General features: G+C 34.1%; 2 protein-coding genes across 2 annotated transcripts; both read right to left on the reverse strand.

Moving 5' to 3' along the window:
* Positions 1 to 400: 400 nt before the first annotated feature.
* LOC115875742 lies at positions 401 to 838 on the reverse strand. The gene has a single exon (XM_030891255.1). It carries the CDS (start codon positions 836 to 838, stop codon positions 401 to 403), a length of 438 nt encoding a protein of 145 aa, XP_030747115.1.
* Positions 839 to 1003: 165 nt separating this feature from the next.
* LOC115875743 (piggyBac transposable element-derived protein 4-like) lies at positions 1004 to 26083 on the reverse strand. Its single transcript, XM_030891256.1, has 2 exons — positions 25918 to 26083; positions 1004 to 2145 (listed from the first exon to the last, which is right to left on the reverse strand). The coding sequence occupies exons 1-2, from the start codon at positions 26081 to 26083 to the stop codon at positions 1004 to 1006; spliced, it is 1308 nt and encodes a 435-aa protein (XP_030747116.1).
* Between the last annotated feature and the right edge of the window lie 667 nt (positions 26084 to 26750).

Raw genomic sequence — 26750 nt, forward strand, 5'->3', positions numbered from 1 at the left:
TTAAAAAAACAAAACAATGCATTGGTTAAAATAAGTACATTCAATACATATGTATGTGTTATAACATAATATAGCCATTACTATTATACTATTATTATTAAAATAATATGTGTGTAACATATTTCTTTAACGAATTAACCTGTAACAGACATTTATATGCCCAGTATATTTTTGTTTAACTCTTTGAAGGGCAACATTTGTCAGTAAATAAAAGTGCTAGAGGGGCATGATTTTTTTCATTACTTTTTAATGAAAATATTTAACAGAACTAAGAACAAATATTCAAAATAAACTCTAAAACTATGAAAAACAATTTTTTATATATAAATAATTACGTCATTACGTAGTACATATACAGTACCATTGCCCCAGTATAATTTTACTCGAAAGTGTGGAAGTCCTAGAAGCATGTCTTGTTTGCCCCCAGATAGAGAGGAACTCGACAAACCGAACATATCCAGTTGGTACGAACTTGCTGTTTTGATGTACTGCATTTTGCACATCGCCGCCGAGAATCTCTTTCCGGTTGATGGGAACTTTGGTTGTGCCTAATTTCTAGGGGAATGAATGGCTTAAACTGTTTTTTAGCAACTGTTTCTCCACAGCTATAAGCTTTCCTTTTGTTTTTTATAACCAGGTCTGCAACTAGTCCTTGGGATAAGCTTCTTCTAAACTCTTTCATGGATATTTTTGGCGAATGAAGTTCTTTATATAAAACGAAAGCGTTTACTACTGCTGCATCGAGAAAGTAGAAGAATATCCTGTGCCACCATTTTTTTGATTTCCTGTTTATTTTGTACAAATTCAGATTTTCATCAAATTTATCAACAAAATTCATGTTGGCGTTATAATCTGACAGCGCTTGCGGACAACGAACTTTGGTTGTAGTACCATTCTTTTCTTTCCTATTGACCTCAGTGGTTCCAAAAGGAGAATGAAAATTTGACAGTAAATAGACACTACGCTTATCTCTCCATTTAAAAGCTACAATTTTGATGGATTGCTAAAACTTCAAATTCCCCCTCTTCAATTTTCGATCCGGTTTAAACACCGGCAAAGTGTTTCTCGATGGATTTACGGTACCACAGGCATGAATTAGTTTTTTCGTCAGGTCTTCCAGAAGTTCGGTACTATTGAAGAAGTTGTCGAAATAGACAATGTGCTCTTTATTTTCCAATCCATTGAGCATTTGTTTAATAACTTTGGCACCTAATTGTTTTTCGGCGTCCTCCGCTTTACCGGTATATATATCAAATTTTTGACAGTAGCCACTTTTATTCGCTAAAATCCATACCTTGTATCCTCGTTTAATAGGTTTTTTGGGCATGTACTGTTTGAGCGAGCTTCTCCCTTTGAATTTTATCATTGACTCGTCTATTACAAGTTCCCTACTTGGAGCCATACACCTTTCAAAATTCTCAGCTAACGCAATCAATAATGGTCGCACTTTGTACAATTTATCGTAGTGGGCTTCTCCCTTTTTAGGCATTAGCACGTTATTATTGAGATGGAAGTTCGAAAGGAGCCAACTAAAGCGCTTCACAGGCATCAATCCACTTATGTAAGCATCATTTATATCAGGAGAAGTACTCCAGTAGTCCCTATAGCTCGGTAATCGTTTAATTCCCATTAATAAATTTATGCCTAGAAAGGTTTTTATTTCTGAGATTTCGGTAAGTTTTTGTTTGCTGAAAGACTGCTGTGCGTACAAATTTGTCTGGAATACTATGTGGTCAAGCAGACCATCATTAAAAAATAACTTGAAAAGTTTGTACGGAGTAGGATCAACCATTTCTCTCACAACAGGTTTAATTCCGGACTCTGACGTAAAGTTTGAGGGGGGTACTGGTTCAACAAGCTTAGACCAGTCGTTAGAGTTTACGGGTGGTACAGGAAGCAGATTAGTTGCTAAAATAGATAATGGCACGTTATCTTCTGGATCAGTATCAGAATCAGTAAAATTCAAAGCAGGTGTAGTTTGGTCCAACAGTATTTGGTCATCTTCATCTTCCGACTCACTAAATACAGACTCCGGCTCGGAAGGTATTGGCTCCGCGTCGTTATATATATTATTCAATTCATCTTGCAGGTCATCATAACTCCAACCTTTTAGCTTAAATGGTAACGAATCCATATCTTGAATATCTAAAAAATAATGTGGCATAATCAGGATAGAATATTTGCCTAAGCGTGCAACGGTACACTTATAGTACCACAACAAACTACCAAAATAAAACAAAAAAAAATATTTTTTTCTTGTACCAAAATAATATTATTGTTATAAATATCAAATATATTATTATTACAGGAAAGGCACCTATATTTTATTATATTTCACTTACTTTTCTGTATATTCAGCAGACTTTCACTTGCAACCACCTTAACGCTATGATTTTATCAATAAAACTGATCGCAGAACCGAAACTGCCACGTGCAACAGTTTAAATCAACAAACAGCCGTCAGAGTGCGACCAATATTACGTTGGTCGAGAAAATGCTCCATTGCACAAATAGCTAAAAATGTTTGAAGGGGTGGTACATTTTTTAGACCGGTGCCCCACTAATACATATATTTTCCGGGTACAATTTTTATACCGGTGCCCCTCAAAGAGTTAACAAACCAATCAGGAAAAATCCAAAACCTACCGTTACAGGAGGTATAAGATGATTAAACTTATATAATGACAACTACTTATCGGATAACAAATTAATTACTACTGTCAGCTAGTTCAGCTACTGTCTAGGTAGAATATACCTAGAGTACCTACCTATGATGTAGGTAGATTAAAGCTTATTTTGACGTTACCTCTCACTTCGGTGTCACAAGCTGAATTTTTCAGGGATGGAAGTACAGTACATGATATGGGGACCATTATTCCGAAAGTAGTACAAAATTAGACCGGGTAAAAGGGCACTATCATCAAAAATCGATATATTAATACCACCGTATAAAGAAAACAAATACTTATTTTTTGATCCAGTACACAATAAAGTCTTCGTAGGGAGTAATTTTTTATAATTATTTACGAAAAAACATTGCCATTAGCGCTTATGACCAAAAAAAAACTTTAAACATGAATAATCATTTCAATCATGCGAAAATTTGGTTTAAAAATAGATTGTTTCTAATATAACTTTCATTTAACGAAAAACGAAGGCCTAAATGAAAAAAAGAAACAATTTAAAAGTTTCGCTTATGTCTTGACAAGGTATCAAAGCAAACCCCATATTTTTTGCTTTTAAACTAATAAAGATATATCAATAAACAATTAGCGATGTAATGGTTTTTGCGCGCGCTGGCCGACTGCCGCCGCTGCGCCGAGATTTCCTATACCCTTGTATATATGACGTCATGGTGTGGCAAATGTAGCATTTTAATTCGATTTGGGCTCCCTTATATAGGATAACAGAAACATTTTCAATGTTAAAATTGTTTAAACGAGGCCGAAGGGGCAGATATAATAATGCAATAAAATGTGAAAAAGGGCGGGTAAACACCTTTGTTTATTTGTTGAGCAAAATTCCTTTAGAATATCTTATATAATGACCAAAATATGACGCAATTTTAAGAAAAACAATGTCACTTTCTGGCTTATAATAAAGTTTCAAATGCAACGTTTATATTCAAATTTGTTATGATCTACAACAGTTAAGTAGTAATTGAGGCGAATTATAATTCAATTACCAGCTACTACGTTCTTGTTTTAATAGCTCAAAATTCAACAAATATAATTAGAAATTATTTTAATTGTGAGAGGCTCCCCTGTGGGACGCCTATGTACGGCGATTACGGCGCGGCGGAAACAATACCTACCTGGAAAAGACAAATTCGGGTTATTTGAGATTATTTTTCCACACACTTGACACTGTCGTACCTTATTGAAAATTCGCAGATTCAAAAGTACGTTAAACAAAAACAAAAACTACTGAAAAACACTGAAAAGTTCACTTCGGACTTGATTCCGACTTCAAACACACCGTAAGCTAAACGTACTACGCTATAACGGACCAAGGGCCGTCGCGAGGGCTGGTGGGACGGACGGCTCGTTTCATTCTGGAAGACTAGCAGCGACGTTGCCAATAGTTCTAGACGTTTCAGCACATTAAACAGTAAACATGTCCTTTAATAGTAACGCATATATCCTCTGGTTAATAACATATTAATATTACGCATGCTTCTTTAAAAATAAACTATTAATTTAATTAAGAAATTGAGATTTATTGATATCCGGTTAAGGTTTTAAAGTCACCTTTTCTGCAAATCAAACTAAGTAGATAGGCGCAAATTTGAGATGTGGCAATGTCGCCTTCTCTATCTCAGTTGGTTTTTACAGTACGTAGTCAACCTCCGATTGTTTGATCGGGTTAAAATGCAAAATGTGATATCTGTTCTTCCTAAATCTATGGTCCGATGTTAAATTGTCGAATTTGAGGGCTCGAAGGCAGGTCTCAACATCTTCCGGTTCTAAAAGACGTATATCAAAATAATTAAAATGCCAAATATTAAAAGAACATTCGAATTTACCATAATCAGTTCCATGCCTTGACGTGTTACTATGTTTTTCTTCTTTTTGTTTTTTATTTTCTGAAACATATTTGGAAATCGCTGTTTTAATGAATACCCACACCAGAGATCTCACACAGCGGAATTTGATTTGACAACACAACAAATTAACTACAATACGATAGGACTTTTATTTAAAATGTTTAAAATATTGAAGAGAACACTTACCGCTCTAATGAAACTAAAGCCTCACTGAATAACTCAACCACACAGACGTTATTAAAGTGCCAAAGTAATCGATCAACATGGCTGACATTTAAGCCCTAACATTTTATTCATTGTATTAATAACCGCGTACATTAATATAATGTAGTGTGTTCGTTGTACTAATAACATTGTTCATTGTTCACAATGTACAACTCATTAATCAATGATTTAGTACATTAATATAATGTAAATGTGTTTATTAAAGTTTCAGCCCTAAAATAAAGAACGCGTTCATTATATTAATGAAAATCTTACAATAATTTAATAACCAGATTTTCATTATGTTGATGAAATTAGATTCATAGTATTAATAAATCGGACATCGATCTATGATTAACAAAGCATTATATTAATGAAAAGAATCATTGTCCCAATGAAACAACAGTTAATAATCAATGTTCATTAATATTATGAACAATATTTTTTTCAGTGTAAAAAAAAGTATAGGTACTAGAGGTGGGCAGGTGATTCAACGAGCATTAAAAATGAATCGTGAGAATCGATTAACAGCTTAGAATACAGTTCGTTCAATTGAATCGCGGCCAGCACGAATCCGTAAAATTTGAACAAACGAGTCGTAAAAAATAGTAAGAATTGAATCGAATCATAATGCGACTCGTTCGTTCAAAGAATCGTCAGAATTCATTCATTACTTATAATACGGTTTCTTTAAAAAATAAATATTAGAATTATATACTACGAGCTTGAGTACCCAAATGTTTGTAATATAGGTAATAACAATGATATAGGAACCATCAATAGAGTCGGACAAAAGCCGTAAAATATCTATTTATACTGTGATACGAAAAATATGTTTGTAATTTGTTCAAATGCATGAATCGTAAGAGTCGATTCATTATGAGAAATTGAATTGCGTTACTCGATTTACTAAAAAGGTTCATAATGCCCATCACTAATAGGTATATTAAACGCTATACCGGTCTAAGATAATATAGAGCAATGAAATTTTCATTGCATTATCAAACCACAGGCAGTATCCTATGTTTGGATAGCTATATGAAGCGCGTCAGTTAGAATATTGAATTAATTTTAATGTAAACATTGAAACGGATTGTCATAATATAAGATATCTTGTTTAAGTAGCGGTCTATTAGTGGAAGATACTGAGTAAATAATGTGATGTATACTAAAATTTACTCATATAAATTTCCAACCAACCAAGTTATTTGCTGTTGAAATTATGTGAAGAGACCAAGCTCATCCAAAATTGTCTCATTTAAAGAACAAAAAATCTATTATCGGATATACAAGTCTCTTTAAAAATACTTGAAATTAGGAAATGCGCATTAATAACGATTTTTAAACTTGATGATAAGCCCAAAGTTTCTCGCCGAGTCGCTGATATGGATTTCAAGACAAACGGAACCCTGGTCATAATTTATGCATGTACTTTATTTGTAAACCAAAAATATATTGCAACTCTATTGAATGACAAAAAAATGAAAGATATACCAAAAGAATGAGAGATATACCTAAAGAAATACCCAAACAAACAAACAAACAACGCTTTATTGTACAAAAAGCCAAAACAGCTTCATCGACAAAGCACTCACAAACAACAAAATCACAAAAAAAACTACAAACAACAAAAAATACACAATACAAATAATACAATTCAAAATAATTTGTCTTTAAAATTACAAAAAGAATATACATGGACAATTTTAGAACAGTACGCAGTAAATAGATGTAATTTTAGAGTTATAAAATATTAAATACTTGACCTTTGACCAGTGTGTGAGATGATCAAAATTTTAAAATTCAAATTGTTCATAATTAAACATCAACAAAAAGTCGTTTACCGCATATAGGGCTCTCTTCAGTAGGTATGATTTTTAGAGCTTTGCGAAATGCGGAAAGAATGAAAGCGACTTGATATTCAAAGGCAGATGATTGTACATTTTTTTGGCATTGTACAGTATTGAACCCTTAACTAGTTCTGAGCTCGGGGTTGGCAGATAAAGATCGTGCTCTGCATTCCTAAGTGGATAGTTATGAGATGGCCTTTCGGGAATAGCAGATATGTGCTTGCGGATTAAGCAAACGGATTCAAAAATGAATAAAGAAGGAAGAGTCAGTATTTTCAAATTTTTAAAGAAATTCTGGCAGTGAGTTCTACTGTTCAGTCCCAATAAATATCGAACTGCTCTCTTTTGAAGTATGAAAACACGATCAAATTTTGTTGCGCAGCAAGTACCCCAGAATGGAAGGGCATAACGAAGATGTGACTCAAAAAGGGCATAATAGGCTATTCTAGAGGTTGAGAAGTTAAGTTCCTTAGAAACTGATCTTAGCGCAAAACAGGCAGCGCTTAGCTTCACAGAGTCCACAGAACATTTTCACAGAGTCCACGACGTCAATAGTGGTGTTATTATGTACAAAAGGTTGTATAGTACTTTTATATGACAAAACTTTAGTTTTTGATAGGTTGAGGCATAGGAGATTAGAATCGCACCAAGACTTAAAATTCCGTGGCGAGATATCCGGTCATGCAAAAAGGGATTACAGGAATGGAACAGAATTTCCAGTATGAGTTGCCACGCGTTTCCTTTGCAGGAAATTGGTTTAAAAAAAATGTTAAATTGTTAAATTTTAAAATTATTAAATTGACGAGAAAAATTATGAAATTAAAAATTTATAGAGAACCGAGAAAAAAAAAATAAAAAAAAACAAGGTCTTATTAAACTATGGAGTGTGCGTGCAGATAGGCCCTAGCTCTGCCGAAGAGATGGGGTGGGTTTTAAGCGCCACAGGCTTTGCACAGGATAAGCCAGAAAACCCCCAAGATATTCTTGGAATCTAACAAGACTTGTTATAAAAAAAATTATTAGAAAGATAAAAAAAATAAGGGATGAATAAAACACTAAGATAAATTAATAGAGTATTGTATAATGATATTAAATAAAAAAAAATGAACCAAATTTGATGACGTTATATATGCTAAATTTAATTAAAAATTGAAAACCGAACCGTATGTACCTTGAACTCTTGAACCTTGAATCAATATAAGATAAAAAAAAGGTAAGTAAGAGAAGGAAAAAAACAAATAGGGGAAGATAAAATTTTCAGTAATGTTTACTTGTCTCTGCTTCCGATCTGATCCAGCGACGTATTTGCCAAGCTGAGTGCTGTAGAGGGAAATCACTTCCAGAGAAGCAAACCAGAAAAATCCTGGTGGAAAAATCCTGCTCTTAAAAGTCTGGTGGGAACAATCCTGGTCTTAAAAAATCCTGGTCTTAAAAAATCCTGGTGTAAAAAAATCCTAGTCCAAAAAGCCCTAAAACCGAGAGCGGTATTAGGTTTACGAAATAAAAGAAAGTTACCTAGAAGGAATAGTTTGAAACAAAAGGAACATATAGCTATAATTAATTAAATAATCAAAACACATTTCAACTGTAGAAATATAGAAAATATCATAAAAAGTTACCTTGCTGGGCTTCACAAAAAAATGTAGTATTTTTTCTAATAGATGGATGTTCAAATTGCTGGATTCAGAAAGCAAAAATTACTGGAACAGGTGGTGGTTTTAAGTTCCTCTTCCCAAGAAAATCGACGATGACAAAGAAATAAATCAAAAGGCTTTCCCTGTTAAGAAATAATTTGAATAGTACAAATCACACTAGATAAAATGGCGATCAAAAAAACTTACCAGCCACGAACAGATTAAAATCCCGTATAAAACGGCTCAGAGATACTTTTAAAAGGTAAGGTACAACTCAAATAACAAAAGTATCCCTTATAGTTCTAGTCAGTGATTCCCAACAAACGGGTAAAACAGGAAAATTCCAACAAATTACACTGACTAAAACACCTGCTTTGAAGCTGAAGGGAAAAATAGGAAACCTACATCGATCAGATAGAGTTCCGGTCCGAAGAAATTTGACTTATACTGCAAAGTTGCAATTTAATATTCTGGGAATTTAGAAACATTGCCAAAATAAACATTACTTAGAATTAAAAGTAAATTCCAATAACCATTCAAACACAAACATATCAAACCTTATGCCGGTGACGATGCATACACAATATTACGGAAAGGATGTCGATTATGCAATCAATAATTATCAGAAAATACAAACATCAGAACCTAAAGGAAGTACTGCTCAACCTGACAACAGCGTGTGTGCGCCGAATACACTAATCTCAACTGATCTGAGCAATTCAAATTTAAATACATTATTAATAATAATTGTTAACCTTTCAATTTGCAGAAAATAAACAAATGATAAATTTCAAAAAATATGCAGGTAAATAACTTCATTTTGGGCTCTATAATGAAATATAGTATCAAATAATATTTTAGAGACAATCCACACTTGTTAATAAATCTTCTAAGATAATACAAGGGCAAGCAGTACCGTAGAACTACTAGAAATTACGGCAAATAGGCTAACATTCAGAAACATAAACAAGTCCAGAAATTAAAGGTAATATTTTGGTGAATTTGATTATATTAGCATAAGATAATAAATTTTAATTATATTTTAGAGCATTACCGATTGATTACTGATTGATATATGGCATGGAAAGCAAAATAAATTAAGCAAAGGAGAGTAAGAAAGATAATGAAATATAGCTGTAATGAATATTTGTTTATAAAAATTAAATGCAATAAATTTATTTATCAGCATAAATAAGAGTATGATCCAACTTGTAAGCAAAATTGGTATATATTTTTTTAGACCTAGTTAAAGCTAAATTTGGACTGTTACAGAGTTACACACTGATAACAATGGTAGTACTATCCAATGACTGAACTAAAGTTGACTCAAACTATAGCTAACTTAGCTTAAGATCTTGTAGAATGTAGAATATTTAGGAGGGGAGGTGCTTACAGATCTATTGTGGTGTTCCTGTGGAGACAGTGTCCTGTTAGAAACCCCGTGACAATCTTAAGATTGTTTTTACTTATATCAAGGAAAATATTTGATTATTCTCGAGAAACATTTTCGAGTGTCTTCTTCCCATTCCAGGTTACGGATAGAGCTTTCTAGTTTCTTCAGTTCCACTTTAAGTTGGTTTCCGCTTGAAAAGCAGAACGGTTCTGATCCAGTTAGTGAAGTGTTCGCTCCTTTGCTAGCTAGGTGCCCATTGGTTCGGAGTGTTTGGACCAAAAACTAAATACTTCGAACCTATCCTTGTCCCATTCCTCTCCCCACGTTATGGTATGGTCTTTTACATGCTGAAACATGAGTAAACGTTTTCTTCCAATCCTTTTTATTGCTCAATACTACAGTGAGGTGTTTCTCAAAGTTACAAAATTAATGGGATGTCATCCACTGGAAGTTGGAGAAGTAGAATTTTCTTGTTGAGGGTGTTCCAAGCCCCTGACCTGAAAATTCTCCCAGTACTGTTTTCGTCAGTGACCATTCTAATCATTGTCGCATTGGCATAACTACCGACGACAATATGCAGTGGTCTTACGTCTAGGATTGTCTCTGTACTTTGCACAAGTTTTGCCTTGCTGTACGTTGCTCTAGTTTTGTGGTCTAAGCAACTGCTCCATAGATAATAATGGGTCTTACTATCATGGTATACATCCAGCGCAAAATGTTAGGTGAGGTTATTAGGTTTCCCGCCAGTCTTCTGCATATCATGAGAGCCTTTGTGGCTTTGCTGGTAGTGCTTAATATGCCTGTTCCAGAGAAGTTTACTGTCCAAGTCAAATATCTGGGAATAACCCAGATATTTGACTTCCTGTGATGGCTTAAGATCTTAGTGACATATAATTTTCGGACACCTATACAGGGTGTTTCAAAAAACACATGCCATCTCTCGTGGGGAAATTCCTCATATAAAAATAAAATTTATTTTTCATATCCACATAGTCCGATTTTGCTTTATTTCGTAGCTACAGGGTTATAATTTATAACTTTCTTATAATTTTCTTCCAAGTACTTATAGTGATTCGAATGAAATTTTGAGAGTAAAGTACTACATATTTCAATGCTAAAAAAGTGTAGATAAATTCCTCAGGGACGTATGTACAGGGTGGGTCAAATTCGACGCTTTTAAATGGAAACAACCTTTTCTATAGGAGATAGACGAAAACTAATTTCGGTGTCTGGAGCTCAATTTTCATAAAAAACACGATGGTGAAAACCGCACATCAATATCTGTTACCGTTTCGGAGTTACGGGGTGTTTTTCAAAAATGTGCATTTTTAACAAATCGCTGTAACTTTTTTGCTATGGAAAATTTTGTATTTCTATGCAAACATTTCCAAAGCACCTTTTTACGTAGAATTTAATGGTTTAAGTATAAATTTTTTAAAATTAATAATTTAAGAGTTATCAACAGAAAAATTGATTTTTTATTTGGGACACCCTCTATATTTTTAATTAACTGAAAAGAATTTAAAATTACCTTTCCAAAAAAATAGCACACTTGATATTTTGTTATAATCCCCTTCGATATACAGAATTTTTAAAAGATCGCCACTTTTAACTAGTAGGCTTTGGACCCCTTATTGATGATATGCCCTTATAATGGAACTCGAAAACATATCGTCCTATTGCTGTCAAAAGTCACTAACTAACATTTTTCCGAACAACCAAATTCAGTCACTAACTATGTTTTGAAGCGGAGAATCGATTGCAAAAGTCATTAACTACGATTTCTGGCTATTTATGTTTTATTTTAATACCGAATAGTTACTAACTATAACATCTCTATGCAATGCAATTCATCTTTAGACGCATTTTTCTCGGAAGTAATAAAAAGTAAGTTAGTGACTTTTGGCAGCAATGGGACGATATTTTTCCAGCAAGACGACGCGACGCACCGCCTCTGAACGCTGAAGTTATCAGAAAATTTTTGCAGCCCATTTCAAGAATAATTGAATAGCTAACCAAGATCCAGCCGTTGGTCGCCGAGGCCGCCTGACTTAGTGCCCATGGATCTAATCCTATGGATATATTTGCGGAAAAATAAAGGTTCCTTATTCTTCCGTATAATCTAGACAAGAATTAGAAATACTTAGCAGTTATGAGAGGGTATCTTTCAACCCCATTGAGTTAATGAATACCGCGAGAAATGTTCAAAAACTGCCCCGTCTGTCCATAACAGAAGACGGTCGATATGTCGAACACCTGTAGCAAAATTTCATGTTTTGGTTTGCTATTTATTTTTATTGTTATTAGATATAGTTTAAATATGTTGAATGTTGTTGGTTAAATATATTTTAAATTGTTATAAAATTCTGCATCTCTCATAGCAAATATTATTTTCGTTTTAAATGATGCTCACAGCTAGATTTTTTTTGCATTACAGCCGGTGCCGTTCAAAGCCTACTTATTTAAAGCGGGCGAATTTTTATATACTCTATATGTCGAAGAGGAATCCAGCAAAATATCAAGTGTGTTATATTTTTGGAAAGGTAATTTTAAATTATTTTCAATAAATTAAAAATATACAGGGTGTCCCATATAAAAAATCAAATTTTCTGTTGATAATTCTTAAATTATTAATTTTAAAAAAATTATACTTAAACTATTAAATTCTACGTAAAAAGGTGCTTTGGAAATGTTTTCATAGAAATACAAAATTTTCTATAGCAAAAAAGTTACAGCGATTTGTTAAAAATGCATATTTTTGAAAAACACCCCGTAACTCCGAAACGGTAACAGATATCGATATGCGGTTTTCATCATCGTGTTTTTGACAAAAATTGAGCTCCAGACACCGATATTAGTTTTTGTCTATCTCCCATAGAAAAGGGTGTTTCCATTTAAAAGCGTCGAATTTGACCCACCCTGTACATATGGGTTATCACTGGAATACATTATTATCAAAGAAACCTGGTTTATAAGTTAAAAACAGAAGAGATTTGAGAGGCTTTGAGATAATTTTCTTCTGTTTTTAACTTAAAAACGCTATTTATACTCCTGTTAATCTATCTCACTTTTCACTTTTTTTAATTTGAATTTCTTATTGATTCTGCACCACCATAATTAAAGCTTCCCATACTGTATATTAGAAACAGAAAATAAAACTGTTTTCCTGCTCTAAACACGATGCCCAATTTTTAAATCGAATTCTACATTTAGGGAGTGGCAAGCACACCTTTTTTACACACCAGTTACGCCCATACCTATCGAAGGAAGTAAAAATATTTAGGTTAAGTGTAGTCGTACATGCTAAATACTTGCCCTATTTAGATATGAACAACGCCGAAATAGAATAAGCTAAATTAAAATATACTTTATAATAATTAACTTAAAGCAATAAATATAAATTGAGAGATATATTACTGAATCTCTATAGAATAAAGCCTAGGAAAATTTATCGTCCAAATAAAATTGCAGATTGAAAAGATTGAAGCTCGCATCTTTATATCAATTGAAGAAGACGGCATTATTTTCAGAAAATGCCACGGTAAATTTAATTTCTTTAAAAGATTCCCGATGTTAGTTACGTAATGGTTGTCCAATAAATCTTCGACTGGTCCAAGTACACATTCTTTTGCCAGATTCCTTTTTAATACCATTACCTATAAATAAAATCGCATCTATAACACAGATTGTCCAGAAGCTTTTGATTGTCCGAAAGCTTTTTAAATATTCAGGAAACTCCGTACTTACTTCTTGTTAGATGGATTTGTAGAAGTTGTGTAAAATTAAAAATTAAAATAACAACTAACACCATTAAACATTATTTAGATACCAAGTTAGATAAAAAATAAATTATTTACTTTTTATTTTATGACGATGCTTGGTGCATAACATAGCATTTTAAAGACATTGTAAAATATTAATATTACAGTAACATTATAACACAAAGAAAAAAAATATTGCTGCTATTTTAAAGATATTCTCAAATTAGTTCAATAGGGTGTCCCACTAAGAATATCTCTCCTCTGTATCTTGGAAAGTATCAGCCGTAGGGCCTCCGGAAAAAATATTTGTAATTAAAGAGGCTATGAGAAATTCATTGTTCTCCTGAGAAATTATTCTGAAGAATGGCCGCTAGAGGGCGCAACTGATAAGGGGTACTATAAATAATAGCTTCATAATTATCAGTAAATTTTGAATATTTTTCGTTGCAGTTGGTTACAGTACTTGGTTACAGTTACTTGGTTACGTTAAGCAGTTGGTTACACTGCACAGCCACGACAACAAGCAGGCTTTAGAAGCGGCTTTAGCACGATTGATTACATACATACACTAAGAGAAACTATCCTAAAATGATGAGAAACCTATGATAAAGATAATGAATACATGAGAAAAATAAATAAATTCCAGTCAGTGTGTGGAACTATCGCAAAAACTCTTAAAAACAAAGCACGGCTAGAAACGCAAGTAACACTATACAGGGTGAGTTTCCTACGATGTTCTCTATGGGTATCTCGGAAACTACTGGAGATAGAGAGTCGGTTAAATGGGGAAAGAATTGCAGTTTTGTGGGGTCATAAATATGCGCCTTTCAGATTTTTGAAAAAGTTCATGGTTTACTAGATATTTGGAAAAAAACAAATTTCGGCTATTTTAAAAATTGTCCCTAATTCCATTATAAGCTGTTTTAGACAAAAAGTTTTCAGATAAAAGTTGTAGATAATCACATTCTTAATGAGATCATGTCCTCCGTTTTTTTCTAAAGCCTGTCATTTTTGACATATGACATAAACATATGTTTTTTTAAATGGAAACCATAGTTGGCCATGACTTCATAAAAAGCGCAATTTTTTAAGCTTTTTAGTGATGTAAGCTATAATATCTTTTCTTCGAAAAATTACTGAGTTCAATTCTTATCATTTTTAAACAATTTCACTTAGTTAGCCATAGAAACAAGTTCAATCGCCGTTGCTCTCAGAAATGTGAAGCTGTCACATCCAAACTTTGTAAATTAAAATGAACAAAAATTGTAAATATGAATTTTTCAAATGAAGAAAAGCGTGTAGATACTCGCGTATCAATAGAGTGGTTCCAACATGACTTTCATTATGACACACCACTTTTTATTGATGGGATCCCTCAAATGGTAATGGACAAGACACCTGACAAGTAGGACGGACAACAGATGGACCACAAAAATTACAGCATGGTACCCACGAGTAATTAAGAGACCTAGAAGAAGATCGAACCTATGATGGGACCATGATATTAGAAATTTAACAGGGAAAAATAATTGGGCCCGCATAGCCAACAATAGACAATGGGTGACAATGGGCCCAACTACAAAGAGATATAAAAAAGGATATAATTCACCAGGGGTAAAATAGTTAATACCATATTAACTAATAGTACCATATCGCACCAATTGCCGTTTAAACGTGAATCAAAAACATACACTGCACATAATATTGCATTTTAAAGCCATATAAAACTGTCGTTTTCAAACAAACCCTGTAACACGTTCACACAACCGACCTGGTCGACTTATATCCTGTCTTTAATTGTACCTCTTTAAACTGGTTCACTTTATCGCCCGTTTAAGACCCGTTCTAGGCAAAAATGAATATTTACCGTTGCAGGTTGATAATTGATCTCAATTTTATTTATGTGCCGTTGAGAAAATCTGCTCGGATCTAAATGGTACTTTGATGAGTGTACCGGAGATAGGAACAAACGTTTCTCAGATTCAATCAATCATCACAACATTACCTAAGCATGATGCTACTGCGTATTTATTAAACAGTATGGGTAATTAGAATTTATATTTATTAAAAGATTTACATTTTTTTGTATAACTCACTTGGTATAATTTGAGAAATAGTACTAGGGAGAGAGAGAGAATAATCTTTGAAATGGAAAACAAATATTTTTACTCAAACTGAATTATAGTTCAAATAAATAAAATATTGACTTAGAAAATACTAATTTACCACAATATAGCAAAACACTTTACTTTACTGGACTGGAATACTGGACACGCTTTTCGCTAACCATTTAAACATATAAGCTTTAATCATCTGCTGATAATGCTAACATCGGTTGGAAAATGCGCATCCGGTGTTAAAAATGTGAAATTATGTTTTGTCTGCCTGTTGTAAAACGTATACAGTGTCCGGCAAACGAACTGTCTTGAAATCAATACTATATTAAATATTTACAATTAATAAATAATATTTTTTTTCCGTTAGCTGTGTATATTTTCTAATTTCGAAAAATCGAAAGTAGAGAAAAAAAATAAAAAGTAAAAAGAAAATTGTTTTGCTTGTTGTAAAGGGGGGAACCAAGCTCCACTCCCACAACCGGTTTCTGGGCCTACCCTCCATCAGGGTGGACTGTCCAGGGGCTGGTTCTCACCGATACGGCAAGCAAAACTTTTTCAATATCAACAGACGATGTCGTAAAGTGTCGATTTTTAAAAGTAAAGTAACTTTCGATTTTTCGAAATTAGAAAAAATACACAGCTAAAGGCAAGAAAATGTTATTTATTAATATACACTAAAGCTGTAAGAATTTTATTCATTTCATATATTAGGCATTTATTTTAGATGGTCTATACTTACTTTGCTATAAATATTGCAATCTTAAATCATACAAGGTGTTCAAAATTCTACGCGAAACTTTCTAAAATATAAAATGATTTTTCTTTATTAAATGTAACACACCCTATTTAATTCTTTATTAGATGGAGAATTATTTTTATTAGATGGAAAATGAACATTTTTTATTTTTAAAGTATTTAATTTTTTTTAATGGTTTCACAGAAACACGCAGCATTATTTTATATGGCTCCCTCAACGGTAAAATATGAGAGAAAAATCATTGGATGGCTTTGATAAAAATTTACTGTGGAAAATGCCATATAAAATATAAAACTGCGAATATGTTCGAAACCGTTAAAAATTTTGAAATACTCTGAATGCAAAAAACATTCATTTTCTAATTCTCCATTTCCAATAATACACAGAGTGTATTATTTTTTCATTAAAATAAAACGAAAAAAAAATATTTCATATTTTGGAAAGTTTTCCGAAGAATTGTGAACAATCTGTACGATTTTACCATGTTTTTAGCAAAGTAAGTACAAAACATATATAATAAATAACTAATATAGTTTTGATTTCAGGACAGGTTCTTGTAGTTTTAATATTTTTTTTAAGAAGGCTTTAATATACATATTTTTTATTTATTTATGAATATCTCTGAAATTATCGAAATATATTTACTCATATCTTAGGATTATGTAAAATGATGTGAAAGGAAGCCAAATATGCAATACTATACAGGGTGTTCCATTTAAAAAAAATAATCTTGATCCACTCACACTTTTTTGAGACACCATATAAAAGTGAAAATATTTTCCTAAAATACATCCTAGAACATACTTTAGTTGTGCTTTAGGTTTGCACTTAAACAATTCCCAAATTTTTTATTATGCCTGACGCACTATTGCCGAACCCTGTATAACGAGGACAATAAACATCAAACAAGTATAAAACGTCTATCGCTTGAAGTTCTAAATAAGAAATATCCGAATCCCTATTTAAGAATGGAACATGTACTGTATTATTTACACACCACATTGCGCATTTGAATTTAAAACTCTAGACGGCATCACAAAATTCAGCTCTATTGCCGCCATAACCTTTTAGAAGCACACACATATATAACCTAAATAATAGAAGTTTACCGCCTTTTTTACGACGCGTTATAACTAAATCAAACAAAGTTATTCTCGTGAGGAAAACCCTCGCGCAGTAACAAACCTAATTCTACAAGTGCATCTACTTATAAATTTTAAGTTTCGTTCCTCTTAGGAACTGTGCTCGCTAGATAAAGCTCCAAATCCCCAACGTTCGCCATTTAGGACGTCATTGAATGTTCACCTGGAGCTTACCTCGAATGTATTACGCGTTTTCCCCGTTTCAGACTTAGTTTGGCCGGCTACGAAGCCAATGGCGTAGCTGGAAAGTGTTTTGTTTTGTTAGAGTTCTGTGTAGTTTCACATTTGAACTTTCACATTAGAGTGGACACAAAAATAGATAGATACCGTATAATAAGCAAATTTTATATGAAACAACGTGCAGTGGAATACAATTTCTATTAAAGTTTGGATTTACTTAAAATACAATCTCTTATATGTATCTGTCCAACGAGTTAAGCTTGATTTTCATGCATCCGTAATCCGACGATACTTTGTTAATTTTATTGGTTGAATTTAAAGAACTAGATTGGTTAGAAAATTACGCAGTTTTTAAATTTATTGCATTTTCATGCCTCCGTTCATCGGATGTACGATTTGCTTGTGATTGGTGCAATTTTATATTTTCATTTCCATTTTATTTTATTCAAGATTTACATTTTTAAAAATATTTGTATAATTGAAAGTTTGAATCATCTGCTGATAACGCTAACATCGGTAGGAAAACGTATACAACGAGGATAATAAACATCATACAAGTCTATCGCTGGATAATAAACACCATACGTCTATCGCTTGAAGTTCTAAGTAAGAAATATCCGAACCCCTATTTAAGAATGGAACATGTACTGTATTATTTACACACCACATTGCGCATTTGAATTTAAAACTCTAGACTGCATCACATAATTCAGCTCTATTGTCGCCATAACCTTTTAGAAGCACACACATACATAACCTAAATAATAGAAGTATACTGCCTTTTTTTACGACGCGTCATAACTAAACCAAACAAAGGTAGCCTCGTGAGGAAAACCCTCGCGCAGTAACAAACCTAATTCTACAAGCGCATCTACTTATAAATTTTAAGTTTCGTTCCTCTTAGGAACTGTGCTCGCTAGATAAAACTCCAAATCCCCAACGTTCGCCATTTAGGACGTTATTGAATGTTCACCTGGAGCTTACCTCGAATGTATTACGCGTTTTCCCCTTTTCCGACTTAGTTTGGCCGACTACGAAGCCAAAGGCGTAGCTGGAGAGTGTTTTGTTTTGTTAGAGTTCTGTGTAGTTTCACATTTGAACTTTTACATTAGAGTGGACACAGAATGGATAAATACCGTATAATGAGCAAATTTTATATGAAACAACGTGCAGTGGAATACAATTTCTATTAAAATTTGGATTTACTTAAAATACAATCTCTTATATGTATCTGTCCAACGAGTTAAGCTTGGTTTTCATGCATCCGTTATCCGAAGATACGATACTAATTTTATTGGTTGAATTTAAAGTACTCGATTGGTTAGAAAATTACGCAGTTTTTAAATTTATTGCATTTTCATGCCTCCGTTCATCGGATGTACGATTTGCTTGTGATTGATTTCATTTTATATTTTCATTTCCATTTTATCTTATTCAAGATTTACATTTTTAAAAATATTAGTACAATTGAAAGTTTCAATCATCTGCTGATAACGCTAAGGCTTCGCGTGCACTGCATCGGATCGGACCGACCAGCAAAAGCGACTGCGACCATCGTACATATAGACGGCGCCAGCGTACACTAAAACATTTCGGCCTGTAGAGGCCAGATTCCTACCTCTACCTATCTACGATAGTCGAGTCACCGCCTTCGCCGGACTGGTACCGATTCAGTGCGCGTACACCTTAACATCGGTAGGAAAACGTATATAACGAGGATAATAAACATCATACAAGTCTATCGCTGGTTCTATTAAAGTTTGGATTTACTTAAAATACAATCTCTTATATGTATCTGTCCAACGAGTTAAGCTTGGTTTTCATGCATCCGTTATCCGAAGATACGATGATACGATACTAATTTTATTGGTTGAATTTAAAGTACTCGATTGGTTAGAAAATTACGCAGTTTTAAAATTTATTGCATTTTCATGCCTCCGTTCATCGGATCTACGATTTGCTTGTGATTGATTTCATTTTATATTTTCATTTCCATTTTATCTTATTCAAGATTTACATTTTTAAAAATATTTGTACAATTGAAAGTTTCAATCATCTGCTGATAACGCTAAGGCTCCGCGCGCACTGCATCGGATCGGACCGACCAGCAAAAGCGACTGCGACCATCGTACATATAGACGGCGCCAGCGTCCACTAAAACATTTCGGCCTGTAGAGGCCAGATTCCTACCTCTACCTATCTACGATAGTCGAGTCACCGCCTTCGCCGGACTGGTACCGATTCAGTGCGCGTACACCTTAACATCGGTAGGAAAACGTATATAACGAGGATAATAAACATCATACAAGTCTATCGCTGGGTAATAAACATTATACGTCTATCGCTTGAAGTTCTAAATAAGAAATATCCGAATCCCTAGTTAAGAATGGAACATGTACTGTATTATTTACACACCACATTGCGCATCTGAATTTAAAACTCTAGACTGCATCACAAAATTCAGCTCTATTGCCGCCATAACCTTTTAGAAGCACACACATACATAACCTAAATAATAGAAGTATACTGCCTTTTTTACGACGCGTTATAACTAAACCAAACAAAGTTATTCTCGTGAGGAAAACCCTCGCGCAGTAACAAACCTAATTCTACAAGTGCATCTACTTATAAATTTTAAGTTTCGTTCCTCTTAGGAACTGTGCTCGCTAGATAAAGCTCCAAATCCCCAACGTTCGCCATTTAGGACGTCATTGAATGTTCACCTGGAGCTTACCTCGAATGTATTACGCGTTTTCCCCGGTTCAGACTTAGTTTGGCCGGCTACGAAACCAATGGCGTAGCTGGAAAGTGTTTTGTTTTGTTAGAGTTCTGTGTAGTTTCACATTTGAACTTTTACATTAGAGTGGACACAAAATAGATAAATACCGTATGATAAGCAAATTTTATATGAAACAACGTGCAGTGGAATACAATTTCTATTAAAGTTTGGATTTACTTAAAATACAATCTCTTATATGTGTCTGTCCAACGAGTTAAGTTTGATTTTCATGCATCCGTTATCCGGCGATACTAATTTTATTGGTTGAATTTAAAGAACTAGATTGGTTAGAAAATTACGCAGTTTTTAAATTTATTGCACTTTCATGCCTCCGTTCATCGGATGTACGATTTGCTTGTGATTGGTGCAATTTTATATTTTCATTTCCATTTTATTTTATTCAAGATACATTTTTAAAAATATTTGTATAATTGAAAGTTTGAATCATCTGCTGATAACGCTAACATCGGTAGGAAAACGTATATAACGAGGATAATAAACATCATACAAGTCTATCGCTGGATAATAAACATCATACGTCTATCGCTTGAAGTTCTAAGTAAGAAATATCCGAATCCCTATTTAAGAATGGAACATGTACTGTATTATTTACACACCACATTGCGCATTTGAATTTAAAACTCTAGACGGTATCACAAAATTCAGCTCTATTGCCGCCATAACCTTTTAGAAGCACACACATACATAACCTAAATAATAGAAGTATACTGCTTTTTTTACGACGCGTTATAACTAAACCAAACAAAGTTATTCTCGTGAGGAAAACCGTCGCGCAGTAACAAACCTAATTCTACAAGTGCATCTACTTATAAATTTTAAGGTTCGTTCCTCTTAGGAACTGTGCTCGCTAGATAAAGCTCCAAATCCCCAACGTTCGCCATTTAGGACGTCATTGAATGTTCACCTGGAGCTTACCTCGAATGTATTACGCGTTTTCCCCGTTTCAGACTTAGTTTGGCCGGCTACGAAGCCAATGGCATAGCTGGAAAGTGTTTTGTTTTGTTAGAGTTCTGTGTAGTTTCACATTTGAACTTTTACATTAGAGTGGACACAGAATGGATAAATACCGTATAATGAGCAAATTTTATATGAAACAACGTGCAGTGGAATACAATTTCTATTAAAATTTGGATTTACTTAAAATACAATCTCTTATATGTATCTGTCCAACGAGTTAAGCTTGGTTTTCATGCATCCGTTATCCGAAGATACGATGATACGATACTAATTTTATTGGTTGAATTTAAAGTACTCGATTGGTTAGAAAATTACGCAGTTTTAAAATTTATTGCATTTTCATGCCTCCGTTCATCGGATCTACGATTTGCTTGTGATTGATTTCATTTTATATTTTCATTTCCATTTTATCTTATTCAAGATTTACATTTTTAAAAATATTTGTACAATTGAAAGTTTCAATCATCTGCTGATAACGCTAAGGCTCCGCGCGCACTGCATCGGATCGGACCGACCAGCAAAAGCGACTGCGACCATCGTACATATAGACGGCGCCAGCGTCCACTAAAACATTTCGGCCTGTAGAGGCCAGATTCCTACCTCTACCTATCTACGATAGTCGAGTCACCGCCTTCGCCGGACTGGTGCCGATTCAGTGCGCGTACACCTTAACATCGGTAGGAAAACGTATATAACGAGGATAATAACCATCATACAAGTCTATCGCTGGGTAATAAACATTATACGTCTATCGCTTGAAGTTCTAAATAAGAAATATCCGAATCCCTATTTAAGAATGGAACATGTACTGTATTATTTACACACCACATTGCGCATCTGAATTTAAAACTCTAGACTGCATCACAAAATTCAGCTCTATTGCCGCCATAACCTTTTAGAAGCACACACATACATAACCTAAATAATAGAAGTTTACTATTAGTTATTATTCCTGATATTGGTAATATTGAGATGAAACAATTTATAAACAGAGGTAACAAGATACAAAAACTAAAATTTTTTACCCCCATCCAAAAAAAAAATTCCATAACTAAAATATCTTTAAAAAAAGTTTATAACATTATTAAACTGAAAGGATTAAATACTTTCAACTTAAAGTAAAGTTGACCTAGATGTTCTCTAACATTTCTCTATAAGTATTCAAAATCACTTGGTATAAAAAAAATAAAACCAAAAAATTATCTAATATTAAAACAGACTTGATTCGGAATAAGGAATGCTTGAAATGTAATTAATGTTCTGTTAAAAACCCCGTGACAATCTACAGATTGTTTATACTTAAATCTAGATAAATCTTTGTTGTTTCTCGGTTGTAAGGCCTGAGAAATTTCTTCGAGTGTCTTAGACCGTTGAAGGATTCTCATTCCAGGTTACGGATCGATAAATAATAAGATTCTAGGTTCTTGAGGGTCGAGTTTTCTCTAGGTTTCTAGTTTCCTCACTCATGGCTTTACGAACTCATTCGTGCCAAGTTCTTTTTGGCCGACCTCTTTTTTTCCGGTGATGTAGTATCCAATTCACTGGATTTTTTTGGTAACCTGTTGTCATCCATACGTTGTACATGGCCGTACTAGACAAGGTGCCTTCTTACGATATCAGCCATTTTAACCGTGTCCTGAATTCCCATTTGATCCCGGATATTTTCATATCTCACTCTTTCGGTTCTGGATACTCTGTACGATTTTCTAAGTGCATTTCGGTTGTTTCTATAAACTATATATTGTTATTAATTATTTAATTATCGTGAATATCACCGATCCTCTTCTCTAAACTAATTCCACTACGTCTTATTTCAATTATACGGTATGTTGAAATGTTGAAAATATTTGTTGAATAAAACATTTCTAACTCCCTTTTCAACCACCTCCGCTAATTTATATTAAAGGAATATACAAAGTAATCCAGCTGTTGAACGTTCTCCAACCCAGTATGAGTACATATCACTTGCAAAATCTCTAACGAGGGGTAGGAGACTCAAAACCTCGCAATGTTTTCAAATGTCTATTTCAAAAAATAATTTTGTTTAAAAATGGGGCAACATGTTTCGAGAATAACTTACTTGCCATCATTTGGTATGACTTTTGTCTTTGTGGGCCTGATGATGGAAAGTAACTGATTTCCGAAACATGTAGCACCATTTTTAAACCAAATTATTTTTTGAAATAAACATTTGAAAAGATTGCGAGGTTTTGAATCCCCTACCCCTCGTCAGACGTTTTGCAATTAATCCGTTTTTTTCAGTGCCAACTAGTAGAACAAAGTAAAATGACGAAAAAACAAAATATGAATTTCAAAATAAACATCTAAAAACAATACGAAATATAGCTACAAAAAACATTCAAAATATGTTTCCTTCTCACTTTCGAATTACAATTTTTCATTCAGATTTTTTACCCGGCTGATTTATCTAACAGAAAGGCAATTTTCCGCGGATGTACCAGAACAATGTGTCGAATTTTCCACATTTCCGTGAGAGCTGCATTTCTCTTTTGTGGGACGCGCTCGTTTCAGGATCGAAAACGACTACAGAACAAAACTGAATCCGCAGAAAACACTGGCGCCGCTAATGATAAAAGTAGTTGCGGCGAACTCGTATCTTGTCCAGGACAAAGTTAATGTTCGCGGGTTGTTCTGTTTCGTACTCGCGATTTCTGATTATATATTTCAGCATGTAGTTACGTTATCTAGTTTTAATTTGATGTAATTTTGTCTAGTTTCGAACTAGGTAACCTGGTTTTTAGTAAATAGTCTTATTGACATAGTCGAAACCATTTTTATCTTGTTGACTGGGGTTATACAAGGTGAATCTTAAGTAAGTGCAGATGTTTTTAGTGGTGGTATTTTTGATTCCAGGACAAGTCTATGAGTTTTTTTCGCAAAAAAAATTAAAATTTTGTATGCTTCGATTTTTTTTAATATTCAGTTAACCCCTTAACGGCTACAATGAAAAATTTTCCTTATTACTCGCTACAGAGTGGTCTCGTATACACCTCTATTTAATTACATAATTTAAAATAGAAAATAAAAAGTTGTTGTATCTTCCTATACTTTTATGAGTTTACATGTGAGTTGGTTGAGAATATATACACATAATAGATAAATTGTGAATCGGCATCAAACATTATTTATAAAAATACGTGGTAAACATAAAAAAGTAATATTTTTATGTTTTATTTCGCAGCAAATTAAATATATTTTTCTTGAGCACTGTAGACAAATGATTTTTATACAAACTGTACAGAGATACTTCATGTTTTTTTTTATATTTTGTACTTCTCGGCAGCTGTTTTGCATACCATAATGTCTTTCAATATTCACCCTATGTCTTAGTTTCCTTGGTATTTTTTGGATGAGCAACCTTGTCTTTTCTTCCATCCTAGATATACCTGCACTTCTTCTAAGGTAGTCCATTTCAACAACTTGGATTTTGCGCTTCGCGTCTGCACTCAGAGTCCATAGCTCTGAACCATAGCAAAGAACTGACTCCACTAATGTTCTTCTCTTTTTAGTTGTTGTAGACAAGTTTCGGTCCCACCAGAGGCTGTTAAGGCATCCAATAACTTGTTTGCTCTTCTGAATTCGGGTTTGTATATCTACTTTGCCCAAACCCTCGTTGTTGATAGTAGCACCCAGGTATTTAAATTTGTCTACTTGTTGAATCTGGACGTTATCATTAATGAAGACTTCAAAACAAGCGTTGGAATTGACAGCTAAGTATTCGGTCTTCTTTAGACTAACCTGAAGTCCCCATTTGTTGTATTCTTGATAAAGCCTCTTAGTCATGAACTCTAGATCGTATGAGTCCTGCGCAATCACGACCTGATCGTCTGCAAAGCTCAGGGTAAATAGTGTGTTGTCCCCAATGGGTATTCCCATACCTTGACATTTCGTCTTCCATTCCCTAAGGGCTACTTCGACGTAAGCGTTGAAGATCAGAGGAGATAACCTGCATCCTTGTCGCAACCCTTTCGTGGTGTTAATTGGATTAGATAGCCTGTGTCCTATCTTAACGTACGATTCATTTTCTTTATATAGCTCTATTATTATCTCAAGCAAAGGTCTATCTACTTCTAAGATATTCAAGACTTCCCATATCTTGCTGCGGGGAATAGAGTCGTACGCTTTCTCCAAATCAATAAATGCTAGATGGACTTCTTGATCTACTGCTGACTTCTGATCTACTTTGGACTACTACTTGGACTTGATGGACTTCTTGATCTACTTTTTTCCATCACCTGCTGCAGGAGAAAAAGGTTATCTGTGCAAGATTTCCCCGGTGTGAATCCGCTTTGGTCTTCCGAGATTTTGTCACCAATACTGTCCCTAAGCCTACCCTGTAGCACCTTTCCAAAAAGTCTGCTGACCGAACTGTTAATGTTTAGGCCTCTATAACAAGCGGGGTCGTTACGATTTCCCTTTTTAAAGATGGACACTATGTGAGCCACTCGCCATTCTCGGGGTAGTTTACTTTGCAGGCAGCACTGGTTAAATAGCTCTGCCAGACGCCAGCGCAGTCTTTCGGTTCCACACTTTAACAATTCCGCTACAATATTACCAGGACCTGGTGACCGCCCATTTTTCATTCGATTGAGACTTTGATGTACTTCTCTTTCGCTTATCATTAAAGTGCCTGCAAGGTTCTCATCTTCTACTGCTTGAAATTCTGGTCGGTTTTCTGTCAGTAATTCTGCATAGTAGTTGCGCCATTTTTCTATATCCATTCTATTCAAGAGCTTGTCCGTTTGATTGGTTTTCATTTGTCGGATTGTTCTCCATACCTCAGTACTCCGTGCGCCCCCTATTAGGCTTTCCACTTGTTGACACCTTCTTTCCCAAATATCTGTTTTTCCTACCTTAATGGCGGCTCGTACCTTTCTATTTTTTTGCTTGTAATGACTCTAGTTAGTATCTGTTCGGTCTGAGAGCCATCTTTGATAGAATTTTTGTTTGTCATTGATTAAGGCCTTTATGCTGTCAGTTATCCAAGCTGGCTCATCTTTTTTTTTCTGCATGTTCTGTTCACCTAAAACTTCGAAAGCTACTTTTTTAATTAGGGTTTTTAGGTTGGTATACTCTAGTTCTACATCGTTACAGGCTTTCACTTCTTCTAGGGCTACATCTAATCTTCTCTGGTACAACCATTTAATACTGGCATCGTGTAGTAAGTGAAGTTTGTACTTAATACGCTCAGATTCTTCAATTTCCAGTTCTTGTGATGTTGTGTATTCTATACTTTTGGCTCTGCTCTGGAAAGATACTACTAATTCTGCAACAACCAGACGGGTGGTCGGATCCACAATTTGCTCCTCTCTTAACTCTGCAGTCTTTAAATTTGAGTTTCGATATTTGTTTAGTAATCATATAATCAATTATAGATTTTTGTTGCAG

This window comes from Sitophilus oryzae, unplaced genomic scaffold (genome assembly GCF_002938485.1).
Source record: "Sitophilus oryzae breed Bouriz unplaced genomic scaffold, Soryzae_2.0 scaffold_1395_pilon_pilon, whole genome shotgun sequence".
In the NCBI taxonomy this organism is placed as follows: domain Eukaryota; kingdom Metazoa; phylum Arthropoda; class Insecta; order Coleoptera; family Curculionidae; genus Sitophilus; species Sitophilus oryzae.

What these genes read in the sequence shown, in the direction of transcription:
- LOC115875742 (XM_030891255.1), bottom strand. Translation starts at nt 838, where the DNA reads ATGAATTTTGTTGATAAATTTGATGAAAATCTGAATTTGTACAAAATA.
- LOC115875743 (XM_030891256.1), bottom strand. Translation starts at nt 26,083, where the DNA reads ATGGATATAGAAAAATGGCGCAACTACTATGCAGAATTACTGACAGAA. An exon ending in TGGGCGGTCACCAGGTCCTG is followed by an intron (nt 2,146 to 25,917) that starts GTAATATTGTAG and finishes ATTATTTTTTAG; the next exon opens with ATATTCAAGATATGGATTCG.